This window comes from Chrysemys picta, chromosome 6, assembly GCF_011386835.1.
Source record: "Chrysemys picta bellii isolate R12L10 chromosome 6, ASM1138683v2, whole genome shotgun sequence".
Taxonomy (NCBI): Eukaryota; Metazoa; Chordata; order Testudines; family Emydidae; genus Chrysemys; species Chrysemys picta.
The window spans coordinates 105,831,857-105,855,041 of NC_088796.1; the positions used below are offsets into that span (position 1 = coordinate 105,831,857).

At 37.9% G+C, this 23,185-nt stretch overlaps 1 protein-coding gene and 1 long non-coding RNA gene across 12 annotated transcripts in view; one reads left to right on the forward strand and one right to left on the reverse strand.

The window, feature by feature from the left end:
- Window positions 1-20,020, forward strand: part of ZDHHC21 (zinc finger DHHC-type palmitoyltransferase 21) — a 75,290-nt gene extending 55,270 nt beyond the window's left edge. For 8 of the 11 annotated variants that reach the window (XM_065549546.1, XM_065549545.1, XM_005295171.5 and 5 more), the window contains 2 exons: window positions 7,346-7,389; window positions 7,897-8,165. In XM_065549546.1, the coding sequence (XP_065405618.1) occupies window positions 7,346-7,389; window positions 7,897-8,029 (177 nt within the window). In that variant the 3' untranslated portion in view covers window positions 8,030-8,165. Of the gene's footprint in view, window positions 1-7,345; window positions 7,390-7,896; window positions 8,166-16,069; window positions 16,210-19,887 lie in introns of those variants that run through there. The other 3 variants (XM_065549544.1, XM_065549543.1, XM_065549547.1) reach the window with 3 other exon arrangements.
- The window catches only part of LOC122173734 (uncharacterized), a 29,654-nt gene extending 7,484 nt beyond the window's left edge, over window positions 1-22,170 (reverse strand). The window contains exon 1 of the long non-coding RNA XR_006174463.2: window positions 22,028-22,170. This is a non-coding gene — a long non-coding RNA (uncharacterized LOC122173734). The remainder of the gene's footprint in view (window positions 1-22,027) is intronic.
- Between the last annotated feature and the right edge of the window lie 1,015 nt (window positions 22,171-23,185).

Below are 23,185 nucleotides of genomic sequence, written 5' to 3' on the forward strand. Positions count from 1 at the left end.
ATCATTCTTGCAGTTCGCCCTGGGGCACCAACATTTCCAATACAGAGTGCTCCCCTTCAGCCTGTCAACTGCTCCAAGGGTCTTTTCCAAGGTTCTCGCCATTGTTGCAGCTCACCTCCGCAGACAAGGGATGATGATTTTTCCATACCTAGACGACTGTTTTTAAGGGCACCAACACAATGGGCAGCACTAAACACCACACAAACCATGATAACCCTCTTTACATATTTCGGACTACAGATAAATGCGCAGAAGTCCACCAGGTTCCTATCTCGATTGCCTCACCGCAACAGCAAGGTTACCCCAACAGCACTTCCTCACCCTAATCAGTTTGATTACAACGATCATGGACAGTCCACAAACGTCCACCAGAATGTGCTTACAACTTCTGGCGCACATGGCTGCGTTAACGTTCATCGTAAAGTATTCCAGACTACACATGAGATAGCGTCTGGCTTTGCACAGTCTACATACCACACAAACATTCTCTCAGCAGACGTCCCACTGTGCCCCGCAGGGTAAAGGACTCGCTCACATGGTGGACACAATCACAAAACGCCTGCTCAGGTGTCCCCTTTCAACAGAAAGCTCTTACTACAACTATCACTATGGACGCCTCCCTTGTGGGATGGGGAGCTCATTTACGTGACAACACGATCCAGGGTCGCTGGTCTCCATTGGACTGCAACCTGCACATAAACATACTGGAATTAAGGGCTGTCAGAAATGCATGCGAGCACTTCTTTCCTTTAATCCAAAACATGACCATCAAGATCCTTACGGACAATATCGCATACATGTCCTATATCAGCCACCAAGGGAGAGTGCAATCATACCCTCCGTGCACAGAGGCAATACGTCTCTGGAATTGGTGCATCCCCAACAACATAGATATTTCAGCATCTCACCTGCCAGGATGTCAGAACATGACAGCAGACCAACTGAGCAGAGACTTCTCACAAATTCACGAGTGGAAGGTGGATCATGCAACTCTGAGTCATATTCAACCTATAGGGGTTCCCCATTATAGATCTATTCGCAACAGCTCAGAATGCAAAGGGCCCACAATACTGCTCCGGAGCTGGACTGGGATGCCACTCCTTGGGCGACGCTCTCCTCATAAAATAGGAAGCACCAGTAATGTATGCATTCCCTCCAATTCCACTTCTGAGTCAGCTCATGCGGGACAAATACAAGGTCATGCTTATCGCACCCACATAGCCCCGACAAACTTGGTTCCCATACTTGAGACAGATGGCAGTGAAACCACCTCAAACCCTTGTAATGATACCTCACTTTCTGACGCAGGACTCAGGATGCATCCATCACTCCAACCTAGCCCTTCTCTGTCTCAAAGCCTGGTTACTCCATGGATAACGGGGGTTAACAAAGACTATTCTGAGGAGGAGAAAGACATACTGTTGAACAGTTGCAGACTAAGCACACACAGAACATACACACAGAAGTGGACACGATTCTGCATTTGGTGCCACAATGAACATTTCTTTACAGCCGGACCCATTACCCAGCATCCTAGATTATATACTGGGCCTTAAAAAATCAGGGTTATCCAACAGCTCCATCAGAGTACACCATCACCTCATTCCACGACAAGGTGTACAGAGTCACTTTCTTTGCTCACCCAACCCCTAAACGCTTTCTAAAAGGCATAGAAAACACTTATCCCACACTAAAAAACCCAACTCCTATGTAGGATCTTAACCTTGTTCTGCACAGTCTCATGGGGAAACAGTTTGAACCCCTAGCAACCTGTTCTCTGTTCCACTTATTCATGAAGCTGGCCTTCCTCATTGCTATCACTTTGGCAAGAAGGGTGGGACAATTAGATGCCTGAATGACACACCCACCTTATACCACATTTTTCAAATATAAAGTGATCTTATGGCCACATTCCAAATTCATACCCCAGGTAGCCTCTCCTTTTCATCTAAATCAGCCCATATATTTACTCATATTTTTCCTGAAACTGCATGTAGACCGCAGGAAGGCCTTATTTCACACTCTATACATTCGCATAGCACTAGCTTTCTACCTAGAAAGGACAAAATCTTTCAGAAAGTAATCTTGACTATTTCTCTCTATCACAGAACATTCCAAGGGTCAATTCATTTTTAAATGGATATCGGGCTGTATCCATTCATGTTACCAAAACAGCCATCTACCAGCTCCTATTGAGCGTTATCAACATTGCCATGTGGCATTTCTCCATAATGTACACATCATGGACATTTGCAAAGCATCTGCCCATACCTTTACGAAACACTGTGCGTTAGAATAACAATCTGCTATAGACGCTCAATTTGGACTCATGATGCTATCTACCATCAATGAACCAACTCCGAAGCCCCTCCCCTCCACTGAGGTGCACTGCTCAACAGTCATCTAATGTGGAGCACCCACAGGGACACTCCTCGAAGAAGAAGAGAAGGTTACTCACCTTGTGCAGTAACTGAGGTTCTTCTAGATAGTTGTCCCTGTGGGTGCTCCACTACCCCCCTCCTCCCCTATACTTCGGAGTTTCATGCCGATCCTCTGGGGAAGAGAAGAAACTGGGGGCCGGTTGGCTGCACATGCTAGGTAACCGCTCCGAGCAGCGCGAGATGCCTGCTGTGTGTGCGTGGCCAACCGGGGCACTGCTACTACAAATCTCCAATTACAAGCACAAGGCACTAAAGCACTTAAAGTGGAGCACCCACGGACAACCATCTCAAAGAACCTCAGTTACTGCACAAGGTGAATAACATCTCATTTTTCTTAAAGGCAGATGTTAAGAGCACTGTAGTAATTATGCCACACTTGTGCTACTTTTAGAGTTATTCGAATTAGTTGGAAATCAGTTCCAAAAGTAGCTCTTAAGAATATTATTAGTATTTCCAGTACTCAAAGCTGGTCATCATACAGATAACCAAAGCGTCTTAGGTTGAACAGAATACTAACTTTGAACAAACCAATGCTTTGCATTAGAAGCATAATAAACAGAGTGACAGTATTCTGAGCCATAGTCCTTTGGTGAGGTGATTCAGTAGAATGTTGGTTATTCTGTTCATTTGGCACCTGAACTAAGTTGACGTTGGTGGAAGCTATTGGGTGGTCAGTCCTTGAAAAGCAATTCACTTATTTAGGCTCCTAAATAAAGACTTGGGGTGTGTATACAGTGCAGTTAGACACCCATGGCTGGCCCGTGCCAGCTGACTCGGGCTTGCGAGGCTCGGGCTGCGGGGTGGTTTAATTGTGGTGTAGACATTCTGGCTCAGGCTGAAGCCCGAGCTGTTGGAACCTCTAATCTCACAGGTTCCTAGAGCACTCCAGCCAAAATCCAGATGTCTACACTGCAATTAAATAGCCCTGCAGCCTGAGCCCAAGTCAGCTGGCATGAAGCAGCTGCAGGTTTTTAATTGCAGTATAGGCAAACCGTTAGGGGCCTAAGTTTGAAAATACAATTTAATTCATTTTCATTGTTTTGTTTGAAAAGCTGATTTGTTGTTTGAGGGGTGGAGGTTGGGGAAAGCAGATAAAAAGAGCAGTAGAAATAGTGCTTCTGCTCTGAATCAAAGAAGTAATAGTAAGTGCCTGATGAATGTGTCAAAGAATCTTCTTACCAAGTGTTTTGTCAAACCTACGGTTTCTTTCTTCATTTGATATCATGGAGCCTGATAACTATATCCATGGTAAATAAAGAAATAAAAAAATCACTAGTTCAATACGATTTTAGACTTCTTTTTCTAACATCAAAGTTTATACTGGTGAAAACTTTAAAACAGATAGATGCCTTCTGTCCTGTTTCCATTCCTCTCCCTCAAAAAAGAAAACAAAACAAAAACCAGTCAGGTTTAAATCAGTCAGACATTCGTCATCTTTCATTGGTTCATTACTTTTCCAACTATATTTTTTGCTTATTTAAGAGCTATGGCCTGTAGCCATATCACTCCAAGCTGTGATCTCAGATACAAATTGCTAAGCACAGTCAGCCGGAATCCGCAATTGGATAGGAGACTACTAGGGAAAGCTTAGATACAGCAGGAAGTGATATTGGTGATTCAGTGGATGGAACTCTTTCCTCTGAGCTATACAGAATTAATGGATGTGATATTAAAGGCCTTTATGCTGCTGAAGGTGCATTATTTAAGATGAGACTTAGCCATAGTAAGTCCTGCCCATATGTGGTAATTACAGTTTCCCCCCGACCCTTTTTGGTGGAGTAAAGCACTCTAGACACCTGGGCATATTGTAACTTGGGGAAATTTCATTCTGCCTTCCTATGTTTCCATACTGCATTTTCCTTTGAAATATTATTCTCTTCTTTCTGCCCTAAACTAGTATGCTCTGTTGCTGTTTGTTGTTAAACCATTGCCACATTTCACCTCCAAGAGATGGGTAAAATGATTACTTTGAAGCATTTGTACAATCAGTACGCCTTGTAAAGTGCTTTGGTTTCTATCTAGATGAAAGATGCTATGTAAATGTGAGATCATTCATATTGTTGTCTAAATAAGGTCTTCCTTCTTCCTTGTCTGATTCTGTACTGAAGTCATAGTAGTGAAATTTGTGCTATCCCATTCATTTCCACAGCAAAAAATTGTGTCCAAAACATTTTTTGACCTGATTGAAGCATGAAGCAGAATAGGAAACTGGAATGTGAACAAGAACCAGTTTATTCCATAACACATCAAAATTAATTTCAAAGCGATTACAGAAAATTATGGGCAAAAAGACATTATTTTGGTTCATTCCAGTGTGCAGGTCTGTCTTTAAAGGGTTTTTACTGTGGCAGCTTTGCCTTTCCTCACAGCAGGACTGAATTTGTACTTTGGAAAATACCATATTTCAGGAAGGAATGCTATGTCTTCCTGATGTTCCAGGATATTATTAACAGGATTTGCATCCTTTCACCCTCGAATCATTGGTTCGAATTGGAACTGTCAGCTGTGAGGAGGAAGGAGGATATTTGTGTTTCAGCTGCCTAAGAAGCAAACTGAAAAAATGCCCATTGTGTCCTTCCTCCCCAAGCATGGCTGCTGAGTTTCTTAGGTTGCTGTGAAGTTTCGCTTTCATGTGAAAAGGTAAATTGGTTCACTTTCAAGTGAAAGTAATTTTCAAATTGACCCAGCTGCTTGGAAGCCATGCTGGGGGAGGGAAGCAGCAGAGGGGACTTGGTTTCTTAAGTTCAGCCGCCAGTGCTTCTCAAGCAGCTGAACTTCAAAGGGGAACTCTCCTTTCCTCCCATTCCCTTCAGCCTAGCTCACAGCTCTTCAGAAGTGGTTGAGCTGCTTTAAATTCTGAAAAGGTATCCCACAAAGCATTCTGTGCTTCCAATTCAGTTGATGTAAATTGAAAACATTAGCAGGTGGACTTCAGAATTTTTAATTCTGGGGAGAGAGATGGCCACCTGCTTTCACTGCTTTTCCAGCTAAAATCTTAGTATTTTTAAATGAGTGGAAGGAGGTCTATAATCTTTCCCCCTCTTTCTATTTGACCTTCACTTATGTAAAGGATGTAATGGGTTATGAGAGAGACAGTTTATATTATCATTCCATAGGTATTGATGCTTTAACAATGAAAAAGCCCTGCCAGACTGTAGACTCAGTCAAAAAGCACAACCGCTCAATCAGAATTTTGCTTTCAGCAGTAAGTGTCCAAAGTGATAAATATGATTTTCAGATCAATACAAAAAATGTTAATGGGTCGACAATTTAAAAGAACATACTACAAAGCTAGATTATACTAATACACATTTGGAATGTTATTTTTGGAAACAAAAGTGCTAGTATGATGCCTCAAAGCTTCAATAAATAGGTATTGATTGGAGAAAGGGAGGGAGAGGTTTGAGCTACCAGCTTGTCCCACAGCAGCACCATCCATTCTGAAATTGTCTAATTAGTCACTGGTTTTAAAAGTGGCTTTATTTTTGGTACTATCAAGAGGATGATTTCTAGAACTGAAACGTCTTTGCAACTATAAAGAGAGCTTTAATTTAAAATGAAAACATTGATGTGAACTTACTGGAGCATCATGTGGTAGCAATGTGTACTTGGTGCCTCTCAGTTGAAAGCTCTCAAACTGCTTGCCAAACTAAAATTCAAGCATCTGTAGAGTTCACAATAATAGAAGATGGAATTTTGGCTAAAGACAGAGATGGACAAAACCACTATTCAAGAAAATGGAATCTTCACTGGCTACCCAGGTAGAAGGGACACACCCTTTGTTTCATCCAAAACCTAGTATATAATCTGACAGACACATTATGTACCTGCCTAAATTAATCATTAACAGAGAAACATATCAAACTGCCTTCAAAAAAATTAATTTTTGAGTTATTACATTTTGGATCAAATGGTCTAAATTATTCTGGGATATAATGAACCATGTTTATCCCTTCAAAAGTACTATAATGTTGCTTGAGTTTAAAACTGAAGTACCACTGACTTCTAAAATAATGGTTTTCATTTATGACATACACCTTGGGAATATGAACACATAAAAGTACAACCATTGGAAGCATTTAAAGATGTATTTGGAAATGCTGTGAGCTAAAACAAATTGCTTATCAATTAAAGCACTTTGTCAAATGAAGCAAACAATATTGGTTTTGAAAGTTAATCATGAATTTTATTATAAGTTATAGAAGGGGTTCATCTTCACTTTAGAAACAGTTAAGATGTTCTTTAATTTTATTCTCTTTAATTTTAGCGAAATCACGTTTATCTACAGCAGTTACCTAGAGATCACTGAAACTGTATTAATACAGTTGGTGGCACTGTTCACATTACAATATTTGTGAGAGTAAATATTTTAAAACTACTTAATCTGCTTTTGGAAGTACTTCTGCTGGTGGTGACATTTTAATAAATTGTGGTGGAAATTTATTTTGTCCGTGTGATAATCTTTTGTGTGACAACTCCACATTCGTTATACAGGTGACTGTATAAAGTATGACAAAAGTATGCTTTTTCAGAAAGGTATTGTTCTTTGTGCATATTATTTTAAAATGTCCTATGGATAAATAACATTTTGATTAATTTAGCTATAGTAAGATTCTAATCTGTTTGTTAGCATTCGATACTGTGCCCCATTTTAAAAATCTACACAGAAAACAGTTTTTCTGCATGATAATTTATCAGGCTGAATAAAACTGCTCTGCATGAAATTTTACAATGGCTTGATATTAGTATGGGGTATAGCTCTATGTAATTCTACTAGATTTTCTCCAAAAGAATCTACATTAAGGGTCAGTTCCTTCTTTCTTTATATACTTTTAATGATAACATTTTTGCAATTTAGGTATGTGAGGAAATATTTTCTAATAATGTTTTCTTTCTCACAATAGGATACAACAAGTATAGAAAAAATGTCAAACTGTTGTGAAGAAATGTAAGTACAACATAAAGAACTAGTAAAGTTTAAAAACTGTATGTGTATGAAAGAAAACTGAAGGCACTGGTAATAGTTTTTGCATGCTACCATGCTCTTGTTTCTTTTCTGTAGCAGTAGTTCACTATTTTTATACTTGTTTTTATATAAAATAGCTAAGATTATTCTTCTTCCCTGCCTATCTAAAGCAAGCAAAACTATATTTTGTCTCTAAAGCACAGATCAAAAGACACTTGCTACTGTGTTGTTGACATGTATTTAATTGCTCCCGAGAAATTTCCTCCCCTTCAGAAGTTGCCTGTAGTTGATTGATGACACTGATTCAGTTTCTCCTATCCAAAGTTAAATCTCAGCTGCATGTCATAATGAAAGAAAAGCTGTATTTGTGATGCTGGGACACAATTCATCAGAGTCCAGTAATGGATCCCCAGCCAATCTATATTGTTCTAGCTGACTGAAGTGCACCATGGGAGTGCTGTCTTTCACTAATAATGCTGTCTTCTGTAGATCGAGGCCCCGAAAGCCATGGCAGCAGACCTTCTCAGAAGTTTTTGGCACTCGCTGGAAGATCCTGTGGTTTATTCCTTTCAGGCAGAGGCAACCACTGCGAATTCCCTACCACTTTGCCAATCATGTCTAAACAGATGGATGGTGGGCACAGATGGGTCCTCCATGCTGGAAGTGTGTAACAGGTTTTATGATAATAGAACTATGACAGTCTTCAAGTCAATTAAAATCCACCCACCAATCTTAGATATCATAATGTGCCCCAGGCTTTATTTTAATAGTGATCTTGATTCTGTTGTGGGATTAGTACTAGTGCTAAGTTTAAGGCATATTTACTTTCAAATTAGTTTTCCAGAGGGAATTCTTGTGTGTTTGAGGTTAATAACAAAAACATAAATGATTGAGATACGTTACCCAATTTTGTTTTGATACTGGATATTTTGATTTTTTTTTTTAAAGGAAACACTGAAGTTTACATAGATTAATAGATTTCAAACAAAGTGTCTCATTTTGCATTTAATTTTTTAGTATTTTTTATCAGTAGATTTATCTAGATTATGTAAAGGTCTTTTTCTGCTAATTGTGTTTAAAATTCTCTAATGTCTTCTTTTATTTATGATGCATGATATTAATCATGCAGTACAGCACTGGAAAAAGGTGGTATTTTAACAGAAGCAGACTTTTTCCTAAACTTTTTCCAGAAGTTTTTTTAATATATAAAGGGAAATCTTATATCTTATATTCTCACTTTTGTAAAAATGTAGTCTTAATACAGTAAGTTATTGTCCCTGTGTCAGTAAAAGCTATGAGAGCAAACACCCTAGGGCAAACTATGCAGATATAAAGCATGTTTTTCCCTTTTCTCCACATAGATTTCCTTGTAACTTGCAATAATTCCACATATAATCGATATGGTACGAATATTAGAGTACATACATTTTAAAAATGCAGGTTTAATCAGTCAATATAAGGTATCATGTATGAATATACAAAGTAGTGTGTGGTCACTAAAGTTATACTTAACATTTTGTTTTGGTTAGTCACAACTAGAATTAGGATTACTTTTCAGGTGTTTATGTATAATGGGCAATGTGTATGGAATATACTTTTTTAGTATTTTATTTATATGTAAATATTGATGTTATCGACAAGCATTAATTTCTATGTAAACAGGGTAATTGAACTGCACTAACTTCCTCTTGTGTATTGTGTGGACAGGAGACTATTTTGCTCTTTTTCTGGGATAGGAGGGTTGCTTCTTATTAGAAGTAGTTAACAAGAAATGTTAACTTTAAGATTAGAGCTGGTCAAATAGTAAACTGATTCACAAATAGAAGCATTGCCTTTGTTTTGCTATGATTTAGAGCATTGTATTATTTGTTATTCATGTATGTCTCAGCAATTGTCAGGTATTTGGGAATCTTGAAAGTTTCATGAATTTTCACAAGGATAAAATTCATAGTTTGTATTTGCTCACTATTCTGCCTAAAAAGTTTATCATCCAGACTAAGAGCAGAAACAGCATGCATATTAGGTGACTACCATTCAAATTGGATAACAAATAGTGAATAGTCAAAGCAAACAAGACATAAGCTGAAAATTATTTATCTCAGGCTATTTAGGATTTCTAGCATTCTGAGAGAAAGTTCCTTTCACTCTCTCTTTCACTGTTTCTTTCTTTATGGGACAGTCTTATGGCTGATGTTTAAACCAAAGTTCAAAATGACCAAGAGGTGATGAAAATGATGATGTGACCTTTGAAATTTACAAATGGGCACTGTATAAAATAACTGCTGCATCTCCTTTAAGAAAAAGGAAGTCACCCGTTGTATCCTCTGTGACACTCTGGATGGAAATTAAGTCGTTTTCATTCTGCTTAAACGTGTTTTGCAAAACACATGTATATAAATATAGCATTGGGATTTTTTTTTTACTTGATACTGAATTAGTGTAGTTTGCAGGTTGTATCATTTAAATCACTTTTTCTCATCTACCAGTCTGTAAAATGGCACCAGTCCCTGAGATCTGCCTGATATAGTTTAGGAAGGCAGCAAGCTGGTCCCTGGTATCAAAAAGCTTGAGAAACCCTGATTTAAAGCACTGAAGCCTTTGACTAAAGAGAAGAGCAACGAGTTTAAATGTCCTTGACTCACTCATTGTGGGATGTACATTTATTCTTTCTGTGTTTCTTACATCTTCCTTTCAGTTACTTAACTTTGGGGAAAACACATTTGCAATACATAAATTGTTGCAGTATTGGACCATGAATTGTAAACAGTGCATTTAAATTTGGTAAACTGTACCTATACAAGAAAGGATGGGAGCATGAAATCTTTGCTATTTTTTATCTCTGTAATTAGTCTAAATCTAATATTCTATAAATATATCCCAAATAAGAGGAAATAAGTAGATTGTGACCTTATCCTAAAATGACACGGATCTTGAGTTAAACATAAACAAAGTCTGAATGTATATATGTAAATTGTACATATGTATACACACATGCATATCTGCAGTTTACAAGATGTCCAATTTGGTTGATTAGCAGGTGTTTTTACCTAGTATGATTTAGGACTCTGGCCTGTTGGGCTTGTGGTGAAGTTGACACATACTCAAGTCTTAGGGAGAGCCTTTCATCTCTTGTTCCCCAAGTGCCCTCTTTTGGCCAAGTCATGCAATGACATCATCTCTTCTCCAATACAAGAGCTAATGTCCCTGCGGTTATGATTCATAGATTGCTGAGGCCTCATACTCAGACAATGGTGATTTGGAGCCATAACTGTTGGGGAGAATGGAAAAAATACACCCAAAGTACATGGTTTGCAGGAATCTATATTCTTGCGACTCTAGCATATATCCCAGATACAAAAGCACTGTTATTGTCTTGCCTCAGATAAAAGTGAAACATGTCAGACCTCTTGCAAATCCTCAGAATAGGTCTGTGGTTTATATAATTCTACTCTTTTTGTCAAGTGAGGCAAAATATAGATTGCATAACCCAATACTGACTTTCCTTTTGAGCAATGTGTTGTACATTAAAGTTCAAAAATAAAGCATCAGAGTTACTGTTGCTGAAATACCAGATACTCATTCTCATGTTTCGTGATACACTCTTAAATTTTGTCTGTTTGACTGTTATGTGAGAATGGTACCGGTAATACCAAAGTGCAGAGGTTCTCCAATTTTTTCACAGTGATGGACTTTCTTTTAGACCTCTCCCTTTTCAGCCTCTGAATTGCATTCCCACACCTTGCCCACAGCAACTATAATGTTCAGTTATACAGAATGATATTAGAACAGTAATGAGTGATCTGCTTCATTTTATACCCCATTTTGCATTTCTGCTGTTTATTTCTATAAAATCTTCAAATTTTGGGGGTCCCAATTTGAGACCTCTTTAAGGGGCTTGATTTTCAGAAAGTGCTGAGTAGCCATCCTTTGAAAATCAGGCCTCTTTAATGTGTCTGAAGTTAGGCACCCAAAATCACTTGTGATTTTTGAAAAATTAGGGCAAGAGCATTCTCATATTATTCACTTATTAAAGCAGTTGTTCTAAAATTGTGATCTCCAGAGCTGCTTCTGTCACAGGTGTAAAGGATCTTCTAGCACTCGTGTTACTAACATTTCTCCCTCTAGCTGTAGCCCTGTGTTTGGGGCTCCTGTGGCCACTGTTCAGAGGATATATTTGACCACCTAATCTTAAAAACCCCAAACAAAAAAACCCTATTCATATTATACCCCATGTAGCTAGCTTTATTCACTTCTATCAACTGCCTGTTTCTTTGGTGTCAATTCAATCCTGATTAAATTTGTGGATGATATCAAAATTGGAAGAGGGACAGAACCACATTTCAAAGTAGCCTGAAGAGATTAGAATGGTACTGGATATTAGCTGCTATTTATTTTCTTGCATTTGTTCCCTTTTTGTTGTATTGCAACTTTGGTCAGGTTTTAATATTAATCTACTCTTACTCTTTTGTAAGGCTTGTCTACATAGGGAAGTTAATTCAGATTAAAGTAGGATTTTATTAATTTTATGCAGAGTAGTTATTTGTTTCACTCCCTGTGTGAATTATTAATCTATAATGAGTGTCCACACAGGAGGTTAATCAGGAATAGCGACTCCAGAATAACTGCTCATATAGACAAGCTATAAAGTTCATAAACCTTGTGAATACGAACAGTACTAAGGGGTTGCCTACTAATAACTAATAAGTACTTATTTCATTGACTGTTGTAGATATATTAACTATGAGACAATAATAGCTATATTTACTGCAGCATACAAATGGAAATCCAAGCTCTGAGAGTGCTCTGGAAACGTTTTGTTTCCTTTTCAGCAATGGGATGTTGTGATGTAGTAGAAGTATGGCATCAGAAGGGTTAGTCGGAGTCTGAACAGTAACGCGTTTGGAACATTAACATCTTTTGCCGTGAGCTAGTGGTTTCAAATTACACTTAAAACATCTCAACTACTAGCATGGGCATTTTGAAACTAAATGGAAGAAAGATTCCTAGTTAAATGTTGGTCAACAGCATATCTTTGGTGCTGGGCATTTAAATGAGTGTGCCACATCAGAATAATTTCTCTGTAAATGTTATTAAAAACAGTTCTGGCTGGCAGTGAAGTTAAGAAATATTCTCTTTTCACACTTGGGTATGACATTACTAATCAGGTTTGCATTTCACTGAAGAAACAGGCAGCTGATAGACATGAATAAGAATAGCTACAAAGGATTTAAAACGATGGGCGCCAATATAAGAACATGGATGGACGGACAGACTTTGCAGTAGGAAAACTCCTGTGCATCTTGGATCTTATAAGAGGATGAATGGGGGAGAAAGATTCATATCCAACAAAAAGAGAGTTAGGATGGCTCCAAAAGAGTTGTTTGTTTCAGCTTTACTAAATTGTGAACAAGATGCAAACAGCAGGAACTATACAATTTATATGTACACTGTATCCCTCTTTTCCATTTATCACCTTATAATTCTTGACACAGGACTCTTTAAAAGCACATCTTGTTGCCCAGTTTTATTCAGTAAATATACAAATGATGTTTTTCTTCAGTAATGAGCAAAGAGTTGTTGCAGTTTGTATTGTAGCAAACCTCTAGTTATCTATGTAAGGAGCCTTGATCATGAAGATGGTACCTGAGCATCATTGCTACGGAGAATTTGTTGTAATAAGTCAGTGAAACATTAGTTACGTAAATGGCTTCACTAGTTCACAGCAAAACATTATGCTTGTTTTATAAATTGTACATAATCTGCCAACCTTTCTGGCATCAATACAACAATAGCAGACTTTTCTGTCATGTTGAAGATACAACATATCATTTAACGTGTCTATGATTTCTATACCCTTCATTTTCCCCAAACTTGATTTTACTGCCAACCACAAATAATAAGAGACCACTTTTAGCTTTAACTAACCAACTGTATTACAAGACAGAGCTAACTAACAGCGTTTATAATTAGTCCTCAGCCCAGTTTTCCAACTGGATATAACATCCCTTTACTAAAAAGACTAAATGTTCTGTTCCAAATATGGTGGAGTCTTGACCTCCTGAGAAATAATAATCACTTCTTCCACATATATGTGGCATAAGGGCTATGTCTCGTGTCCCACTGAGGATAAATAATATTAATCTGTGTTAAAATAGCTACAGTTTAAACTATTGTGAAATAAACACCTAAGTGTACCTCAATGATATCCAATACTGAAAGATACAAGAATAGCTTGAAGCAGTGTGGTCATTAATTGATCCCACCTCTTGCTAATATAGCCTTGTTATGTACAGTGGAATAATCAACTAATTAATTGCTTTACCAAGGCTTATAACAACTTCCTGTTTCACCCATACTTCTGCCATTGAGAGAATAGAAATTTTTATTTAATTTTCTGAGAACAAAAATTACTGTTCTGCATTTGTCCTTCAAACCAGTTAGTACCAGTCTTTTTCTATCACCAGGCCATCACACCTTATACTACAATGGCTCCCAAACTTTTGTAGTAGTGACCCCTTTCACACAACAAGCCTCTGAGTGCGACCCCCCTTATAAATTAAAAACACTTTTTTTTATATTTAACACTATTATAAATGCTGGAGGTGAAGCGGGGTTTGGGGTGGAGGCTGACAGCTCGCTACCCTTCAGGTGGTAACCTCACAACCCCCAGTTTGAGAACCCCTGTTATACTACATTCTGTAGCCAAGAGTTTGCTACTAAAAAGCAACATGACCAAACACTCCATCTATCCACAAGCTCTCAGTGAAAGGTGTCTTCGTGGGTCAGACCTACAAATATCTCAGGGGTTGTCTCTTCAGCTCAGTCAACCATCTCTGGTCTGAATTTTTCTTTTCCAAATCACTGTCAATCACAACAGGCAGCTATTGTGCCATCCTCTTTAGCTTTTTCAGTGCTTCTCTTGTTGCTGCATTCTGCTAGGCCTCAGGTCACTATCCCCATGTGCATCAGGTTAGTAGTCAGGAGCCAGGATGATTTGAGAAGAGCACAAAAACTTACTTCACCACATTGCCCCAATCCTCCTGTCCCTCTGCTGCCTTCAGATTCCACATGTGCCAAGCTGAGAGCAACAAAGTATAGGCAGCCCCATGGTGTCTAGTGCTCATCAAAAGACAATTTGGAGGTCTCCTGAAACTGTAGGGCCCAGATCCTTGTGCGTTAGTCCACTCCTGATTTTGGGCAGCTTTGTATTGCTGAGTAAATTTGCCTAATTGAATTGTCTGTCAGTTTTAATGACACATGTAAACTTTTTATTTGGGAAGGAGGCAGCTGTGTCTAAATACAACTCCCATACAACACTTGAGTTTTCGAAAGTGCAAAGCACCCACATTTCCAGTTGAAGCCAATGGAATCTGCAGGTGTTTGACTTCTCTGAAAATCAAGACACCATTGCCTTGCAGTCCTGCTCTGCATCTATTATCTTTTTTAGTCACTTTTACATTTAAACAGCATATTGCAGCACATTGTTAAGTGTGCATCATAAGGATGAGTGTGGTGTGAAAATGAAAACCTTTGCACAGAGTTCACTTAAGTTTGTTTAAGTTCACTAGGTTTGAAGTTTCCTTGTGAGCGACTAACTCATAATCTGACAACAAGGGATCTGAACCTTGAGGGCTCACCTGATTATAATGTAGTTTGGTCCCATCTATGCAGACAAAATCATACTGTGTTTTTTATAACATTATTCTACAACATAGGAATTTTGCTGGTATAGATAGGCCCAGCTCAGACCTTCTGCTCCCAAGCACCCTGGGGCTGAGAGCACCTTGATTACAGTCCCCCAGTCATGTGAACACTACCACTGACTAGCTCTAGCTGCAGGCATGCGAGGCTCTCTTTGGCAACAGGAAAAGTCACTGGTTTGACAGCCTGAGAAGGTGTAGGGTATATTTTTATTTTTAGATCTCAATCTCTCCAGTTATATTTCTTTTATTCTGTTGTGGTGCAGCTGTAAATACATATTGTGTCTTTTAGGGGTTTAATTACTTAAAATCCTGAGATATGTAATTCCCTGTTGGTTCTGCATAAGCAGACATGCAGAAAAGCTGTCATACTCTTTAGTGGATTCTGAGCTATTGCTGCTTTTTTCATGATGTAGTAGAACACAGCAGGAACTCTGTTCATCTTCAGCATTGTTTTTGACACACACGTAATACTCAAGTTATTTTTAAACTGTGGGTGCCTGAAGTCAGTATTTCCTGACTAAATGTACTATAAGCAGTGTCCTGGTATACTACAGTAGCATTTAGAGATCCTGACTGTTGCACCAACAGTGGTTTTGTCCACTTGGGAGACTTATGTTCTCACATACATATGCTTTGTAAAATTAGATTTAATCTCAGTCAGACTAGTTTCTGTTTAACAAAACTCAGTATCCAGACGTTCTTGGCATGGTTGATTTTAAATGTTCATTATGGATGGCTTTGTAATTATGCCAGATAGTAAAGTATGTGTTTGCCATTTAATTGAATTATTGTGACACAATTCAGTTAATTCACAGGGTAATTCAACAAACTAGGGTTTTGAGAGCAAATTATGTGGCACTGATCTCAGTCACTTAAGTTCTTCCTTATGCACAATGTAATATATTTCTCTCATCCATGTTACACTGACACACTTTATTCTGTCATTTAAAAAATCATAGGACTGGAAGGGACTTCGAGAGGTCATCTAGTCCAGTCTCCTGCACTCATGTTTGTTGGCATCCTTTCATCTGCGAGAGATGGGAATTGCAGCCTATGATGTAGATGGTTTGCAATGTCTCACGTGACTGAATAGTCCAATCCGAGATTTGCATGATCTTTGGCAGTTATTGCAAATGTATGTATCTTGGTTGGGAGCTGCTTGTTTCCTATAGGCTCTTTTCTCTTCAGCTGTAGGAACCAGCTTCTGTCATGGACCCTGATACCCTGATGGAGACGATGGTGCCACTTGTTACGATCACTTGCCAAGATTTCCCATTGGTCAGGATCAACTCCAAATTCCTTCATATCTCTCTTGCATGTGCCCTTATAGCAAAGCTTGGGATGTCCTGTTGTTGTTGTTCCCTCTGATAGCTCCCCGTATAGCATGTCTTTGAGTATGCGCCCGTCTTCCAACCTACTCAGATGGCCCAGCCAGCACAGTTGTCTTTGCTTGAGCAGGGCTGTCACACTTGGTAAATTTGCCCTTCGAAGAACCTCCGTGTTGGTGACTTTATCCTGCCATTTGTTGTTGAGTATGCGGCGTAAACAACGTAGGTGGAAACTGTTTAACCTTTTCTCTTGATGAGCATAAATTGTCCATGATTCCCTACCATACATGAGAGTGGTGAGGACGCAAGCTTGGTACACTAGCATTTTGGTCTTGATGGTAAGCTTTGAGTTGTTCCATGCTCTTTTAGTTAGTCTGCTAAAGGTGGTGGAAGCCTTTCCAATGCGAACATTTAGTACTTCATCCGGTGAAAGGTTGGTGTCACTGTAGAACCTAAATAGCTGAACTCTTGGACTACTTCTAGATGGTTTGTATTTAAAGTAATTGAAGGGTCTTGTGGAACTCCCTGTCCTAATACATCTGTTTTATTGATGCTGATGGTAAAAGCAAATGCCTCACAGGGACTTGAAAGGCAGTCCATGAGTTCTTGTAGTAGATCTTCATTGTGGCCTATGAGGGCAGCATCATCAGTGAATAGAAGTTCCCTGATTAGCACCTTTTTGACTTTGGTCTTTGACTTAAGTTGGGACAGGTTGAAGAGTTTCCCATCTGATCTTGTGTGGAGATACTCTCCATCTTTCATGTCCTTAAACACAAAGTTCAATAGAACAGAGAAGAAGATTCCAAAGAGCGTAGGGGCAAGAACACATCCTTGCTTCACTCCACTTTTCATCTCAAAGCTGTCCAAAGTGGACCCATCAAACTGGACAGTTGCTCTCATGTTGTTGTGGAATGAACATATAAGACTTAACAGGTTGGTGGGCATCCTATCTTTTCTAGCATTGCAAATGAGTATTGGCATTCATGGCAGGACTAAGTATTCTCTAGACCATCCCTGACAGGTGTTTGTCTAACCTGCTCTTAAAAATCTCCAGTGATGGAGATTCCACAACCTCCTTAGGCAATTTATTTCAGTGCTTAACCACCCTGACAGGAAGTTTTTCCTAATGTCCAACCTAAACCTCCCTTGCTGCAATTTAAGCCCATTGCTTTTTGTCCTGTCCTCAAAGGTTAAGGAGAACAACTTTTCTCCCTCCTCCTTGTAACAACCCTTGAAAACTGTTATCCTGTCCACTCTGTCTTCTCTTTTCCAGACTAAATAAACCCAATTTTTTTCAATCTTCCTTCATAGATCATGTTTTTATACCTTTTAATCATTTTTGTTGTTGTTCTCTGAACTTTCTATAATTTAATCCACATCTTTCCTGAAATGTGGCGCCCAGAACTGGACACAGTACTCCAGTTGAGGTCTAATCAGTGCAGAGTAGAGTGGAAGAACTACTTCTCGTATCTTGCTTACAACACTCCTGCTAATACATCCCGGAATGATGTTCACTTTTTTTGCAACAGCGTTACACTGTTGACTCATATTTAGCTTGTGGTCCACTATGACGACCAGATCTCTTTCCACAGTACTCCTTCCTAGGCAGTCATTTCCCATTTTGTATGTGTGCAACTAATTGTTCCTTTCTAAGTGGAGTAATTTGCATTTGTCCTTATTCAGTTTCATCCTATTTACTGCAGACCATTTCTCCAGTTTGTTCAGATCATTTTGAATTATAATCCTATCATCCAAAGCACTTGCAACCCCTCCCAGCTTGGTATCATTCACTAACTTTATAAGTGTACTCTCTATGCCACTATCTAAATAATTGATGAATATATTGAACGGAACCAGACCCAGAACTGATCCCTGCGGGACCCCACTAATTATGCCCTTCCAGCATGACTGAACCACTGATAACTACTCCGTGGGAATGGTTTTCCAACCAGTTATGCACCCATCTTATAGTAGCTCCATTAAGGTTGCATTTCCCTAGTTTGTTTATGGGAACGTCGTGCGAGACAGTATCAAAAGCTTTACTAAAGTCAAGATATACCACGTCTACTGCTTCCCCCCATCCACAAGGCTTGTAACCCTGTCAAAGAAAGCTATCAGGTTGGTTTGACATGATTTGTTCTTGTCAATTCCATGCTGACTGTAACTTATCACCTTACAATCTTCTAGATGTTTAAAAATTGACTGCTTAATTATTTCCTCCATTATCTTTCTGGGTACAGAAGTTAAGCTGACTAGTCTGTAATTCCCCAGGTTGTTCTTATTTCCCTTTTTATAGATTGGCACTATATTTGCCCTTTTCCAGTCCTCTGGAACCTCTCCTGTCTTCCATGACTTTTCAAAGATAATTGCTAATGGCTCAGATATCTCAGTCAGCTCCTTTAGTATTCTAGGATGCATTTAATCAGACCCTGGTGACTTGAAGACATCTAACTTGTCTAAGCAATTTTTAACTTGTTTTTTCCCTATTTTAGCCTCTGATCTTACCTCATTTTCACTGGCATTCACTATGTTAGACGTTCAATCACCACCAACCTTCTTGGTGAAAACTGAAACAAAGACGTCATTAAGCACCTCTGCCATTGCCACATTTTGTTACTGTTTCCCACCCCCCATTGAGTCTTCCTCTTGCTTCTAATGTATTTGTAGAATGTTTTCTTGTTACCCTTTATGTCTCTGACTAATTTGATCTCGTTTTGTGCCTTGGCCTTTCTAATTTTGTCCCTACGTACTTGTGTTGTTTGTTTATATTTATCCTTTGTAATTTGCCTTGGTTTCCACTTTTTGTAGGACTCTTTTTTTTTTATTTTTAGTTCATTTAATATCTTCTGGTTAAGCCAGGGTGGTCTCTTGCCATACTTCCTATCTTTCCTATGAAGTAGGAAATGTATCCATCTCATCTCAGCATGCATTACAGTTTCAGGAGTGGATTGGGATAGAAGCAGAAGAGGAACTGGTTGCTAAAGGGCTATAATTTTGTAAAGCGTGCAGACTGCTTATATTGTTCTCTGCAAAATCTTTGAAAGCTTAACAAAAAATTCCAGATATGTAGAAGAAATTGCCATCTGTATAGTTTTAGCCAATGATATTGTTACTGGCCACTATTTTCTCTCTCTTCGCCAATAAAACACAGATCTGATCTCTTTAGAAATCCATCTAAAAATGATGGAAAGCCATACATAATGTTAAATCAGACAGTTCATTAATTAATAAGGAATATTTACTTCAGTTACCAGGAGGTAACAAATGCATGTTCAGAACGGCACCAGGCAGACAATCAAAGCAAAACATATTTAAATTTGTTCAAAATCAAACCACTAAAAGTAATCCATTTCACTGTTGATCATAGATACAATATTAGGCTTTGAAATTATTATAAAAACATTTTGTAACTGAAAAAATAAACATTGAAACTACTTCTGTCTTCACAGATTGAATTAATCAAATTATCAAAGTAATCTGTCTGAAAATACACCGATTACAAGAGGTAATTTCAGTACTGTTCAAAGATATTTGAAAACCAAATGAAATGCAATAGATGCCTGATCTGTATGTTGTTTAAATCAAAATAGTATTGTCATTGTAAACAATATACTGTAAATTAAGCACTGTAAATGTTTAATTTTTGTGTGTGTAGTTCAGGTTGAAGATAGTTAAGAGTGCAGAATACATACTGGCAGTTGTTCCCTGCCTTTATAAAAGGAAAAATAGTCATTTCTCTTGGATTAAGGCTAATTATGATCTGGACTGGTCAAAATGGCAAGATTTCAAAACCTTTTGGGGTCAGGGGATGGTGCTGTTTATATTTTAAAAAAAAAATTGTGTGTGTGTGCGGACAGTGCTGTTGGACAGAGTTAGTAGAGCTGCCTTCAAATCCCAAATCAGCCATTTTGTTCTGTTATGCCTTTATCCCGTACTGGATATTTTAAAAAGCATCCTCTTTCAAAACACTAAAAACTAACAGGAGTACTTGTGGCACCTTAGAGACTAACAAATTTGTGCCACAAGTACTCCTGTTCTTTTTGCGGATACAAATATCCCGTACTGGATATTTTAAAAAGCATCCTCTTTCAAAACACTAAAAACTAACAGGAGTACTTGTGGCACCTTAGAGACTAACAAATTTGTTAGTCTCTAAGGTGCCACAAGTACTCCTGTTCTTTTTGCGGATACAAACTAACATGGCTGCTACTCTGAATCCTAAAACTAGTACAATGTAGCTGAGCATTTCAGACAATAAGAGCCTGATTCAGCAGATACTTAAGCATATGGCTAGCTTGAAGCACATGAGTAGTCCCTTGCTGAACTAGAACCTAAGGTTCAAAATCTGCTCTGTTGCTCCCATTAACTTCAGTAGAGTTCTACCTGTATACCTCTTAAGTATAATTTGGACCTAAAGTAGAATATACACGTCTCAAGTTATACAGGAAATCTGAGGCAAACTTCATGATATGTGCACATTTGAGGGAAAAATCAATATTTTTCTGAATATACGTAAACTAATTTTCCCAGGTCTACAATACAGAAGATTATATAGATACTCTGTCTCCTTAATGGTTTTCAACCTAAGTGCCATAAAAAAATATATTCTGTAGCCATCGATATCAAATTTTGTAATTTATGCTTTCTGAATTTTGTAATTCACTTAATCTGCGTGTTGTTGTTTTTTATTGTTTTGTTCTCTTTTTACCTTGACTGTTTCCAGTTACTTTAATACTGTTTACATTAGATATGTTGAGAGTGACTAGTGCTGAAGTTTAGCAAAAGAAGTGCATAAATAATCAATGCATGATGTTTGAGGTGAATGGGAGAAGGGTACCAAAACAGGAACACTTGCTCGGGTATTCTTTTTTATTAAATCAAAACGTGAAATGTGTATCCGTGTTATAAACAATGATTTGTATTTATTTTGATGATTGTTTTATTTGTGTAATATTTCTATTTTTCTTTCCAGAATGATTTAAGTTACATTGTGGATATTTTTATTTTATTGACATGTATTATGTACTGTATTTTTAGAAATTTTATTTTTAAATAAAAATAAAAAATTCTGTTTTTCCTTCTCTGACCATCATTTAAAAATCAGATTACAGTTTAAATTGCTGCATTATTTATTTATTTGCTGTAAACACCTTGCTAATATTTTCTCAGTCTGTTTCAGATTTGCATCATATTTATTTGCTTTAATAATTCTGCATCTAAAATATATTTCTATGTTGATATGATCCAAAAATGAACAGGAGTAGAGAAAGTATTATGTATTCTAGAGTCTTATTGCCTCCATTATGGCTAAATTTGCTTTTATTTATTCTGCAGTGAATCTAACCTCATTCCCTCTTTCATAACCCTCTTTCCTGCAGGTCTTGGAAAGGAGAACTACTCTTAGAATATTGCTTTTTTTTTTCTTTTGTACCGCTTAAATGGGCCTGATTTTGCAGCCACACTCTGTGCATAATTTTCATTGATGTCAGAGTTCCAGATACAGAGCAGTTGCATATTTTGTTCTATTATAAAATAAATATTGGCTGTGGAAGCATTGTGAGGCAAAAAGTCCATAAATATTAGACTTACCACGTCTAAAGAACTGCGGGCCTGTACAATCCAGCATCGTTCATGAAGCCTGGTTTTACAAAAGAACACCATCTTGATTAATGTACCTTCTAGTTGATGGCAGCAGTTCTGCCTTCCAGGTGAGAGGTGAGATATGGTGATGGCTACACAAGGATATGGGGAGGAGAGAAAAAAAAACAGAAAGAAAGAAAGCTGTTAAGTAAAATGTGGGTGGGAAGAAATTGAACCCTGAAACAAACTAGATTTAGCAGTAGACAGAGCCATAGCAGTGATGGGAGAAGGGAAATTGTTCATTCCAACTCCGAGTATGGTTCCACCGCAAGAATCATGAGTAAAAGAAAAAGGGTGATTGTCAGGCATTCAAGGAAATTATTAAAATGGCAGAGTTGTGGTACTTCACGAGTAATGGCTTACTACTTGATGATGTTTCATGACACACGACTTGCTTGTTCTATTTCAAACCAAAAACCTGATTGTTTAATACTAATGATAATAATAATATCACTTTTATAATGATCCTTCCTCAAAAACATAAAACTACCCTGTAAAATTCTATATTGTTTGTATATTCCAGAGAAAACAATTCCTACTTATTGCCAGTAATGTCAGTTTTTCTTGTCTGGAATTTTACTGGGCTCTTTCCCCATGTAATAATTTCAAATCTGGTTGATCTCTGCTACTTTATTTTATAAATTAGAAACAAATGAATCATGTTTGTCTCCTTTCTGATGTGTGGAACAGACCTTTTGGCACTTATTTAAAAAAAAAGTATATATGCTGCAATATTTGAAATGCTTAAAGCTTTTTGAAAGATTTCTAGATATGTCTAGTCCTTTTATGAATGGAATGAATCAAAGTATTCAATAATACTTTGAGGCTGTAAATTGTGAGAGTGCCTGCCAGGTAGTACAGATGAACAAATGCATGCAAACCCTGCTGTAGTCTGACCAATTACCCATACGAGCAGCGATTATATTAGTATACAAGGGCAATTGGAGGGAAAATTGGACCCGGTGGACATCCAGCTGAGTAAACAGGCTTGAGGAAGGATGGAGGATGTGTTAGTTTGAGTAAAATACAGCTCAGCTAATTAAAAAAAAAAAACAGACCAGAACTTCTCAGTCACAGCACATTCTTTGTATGTCCTCTAGTTTAACA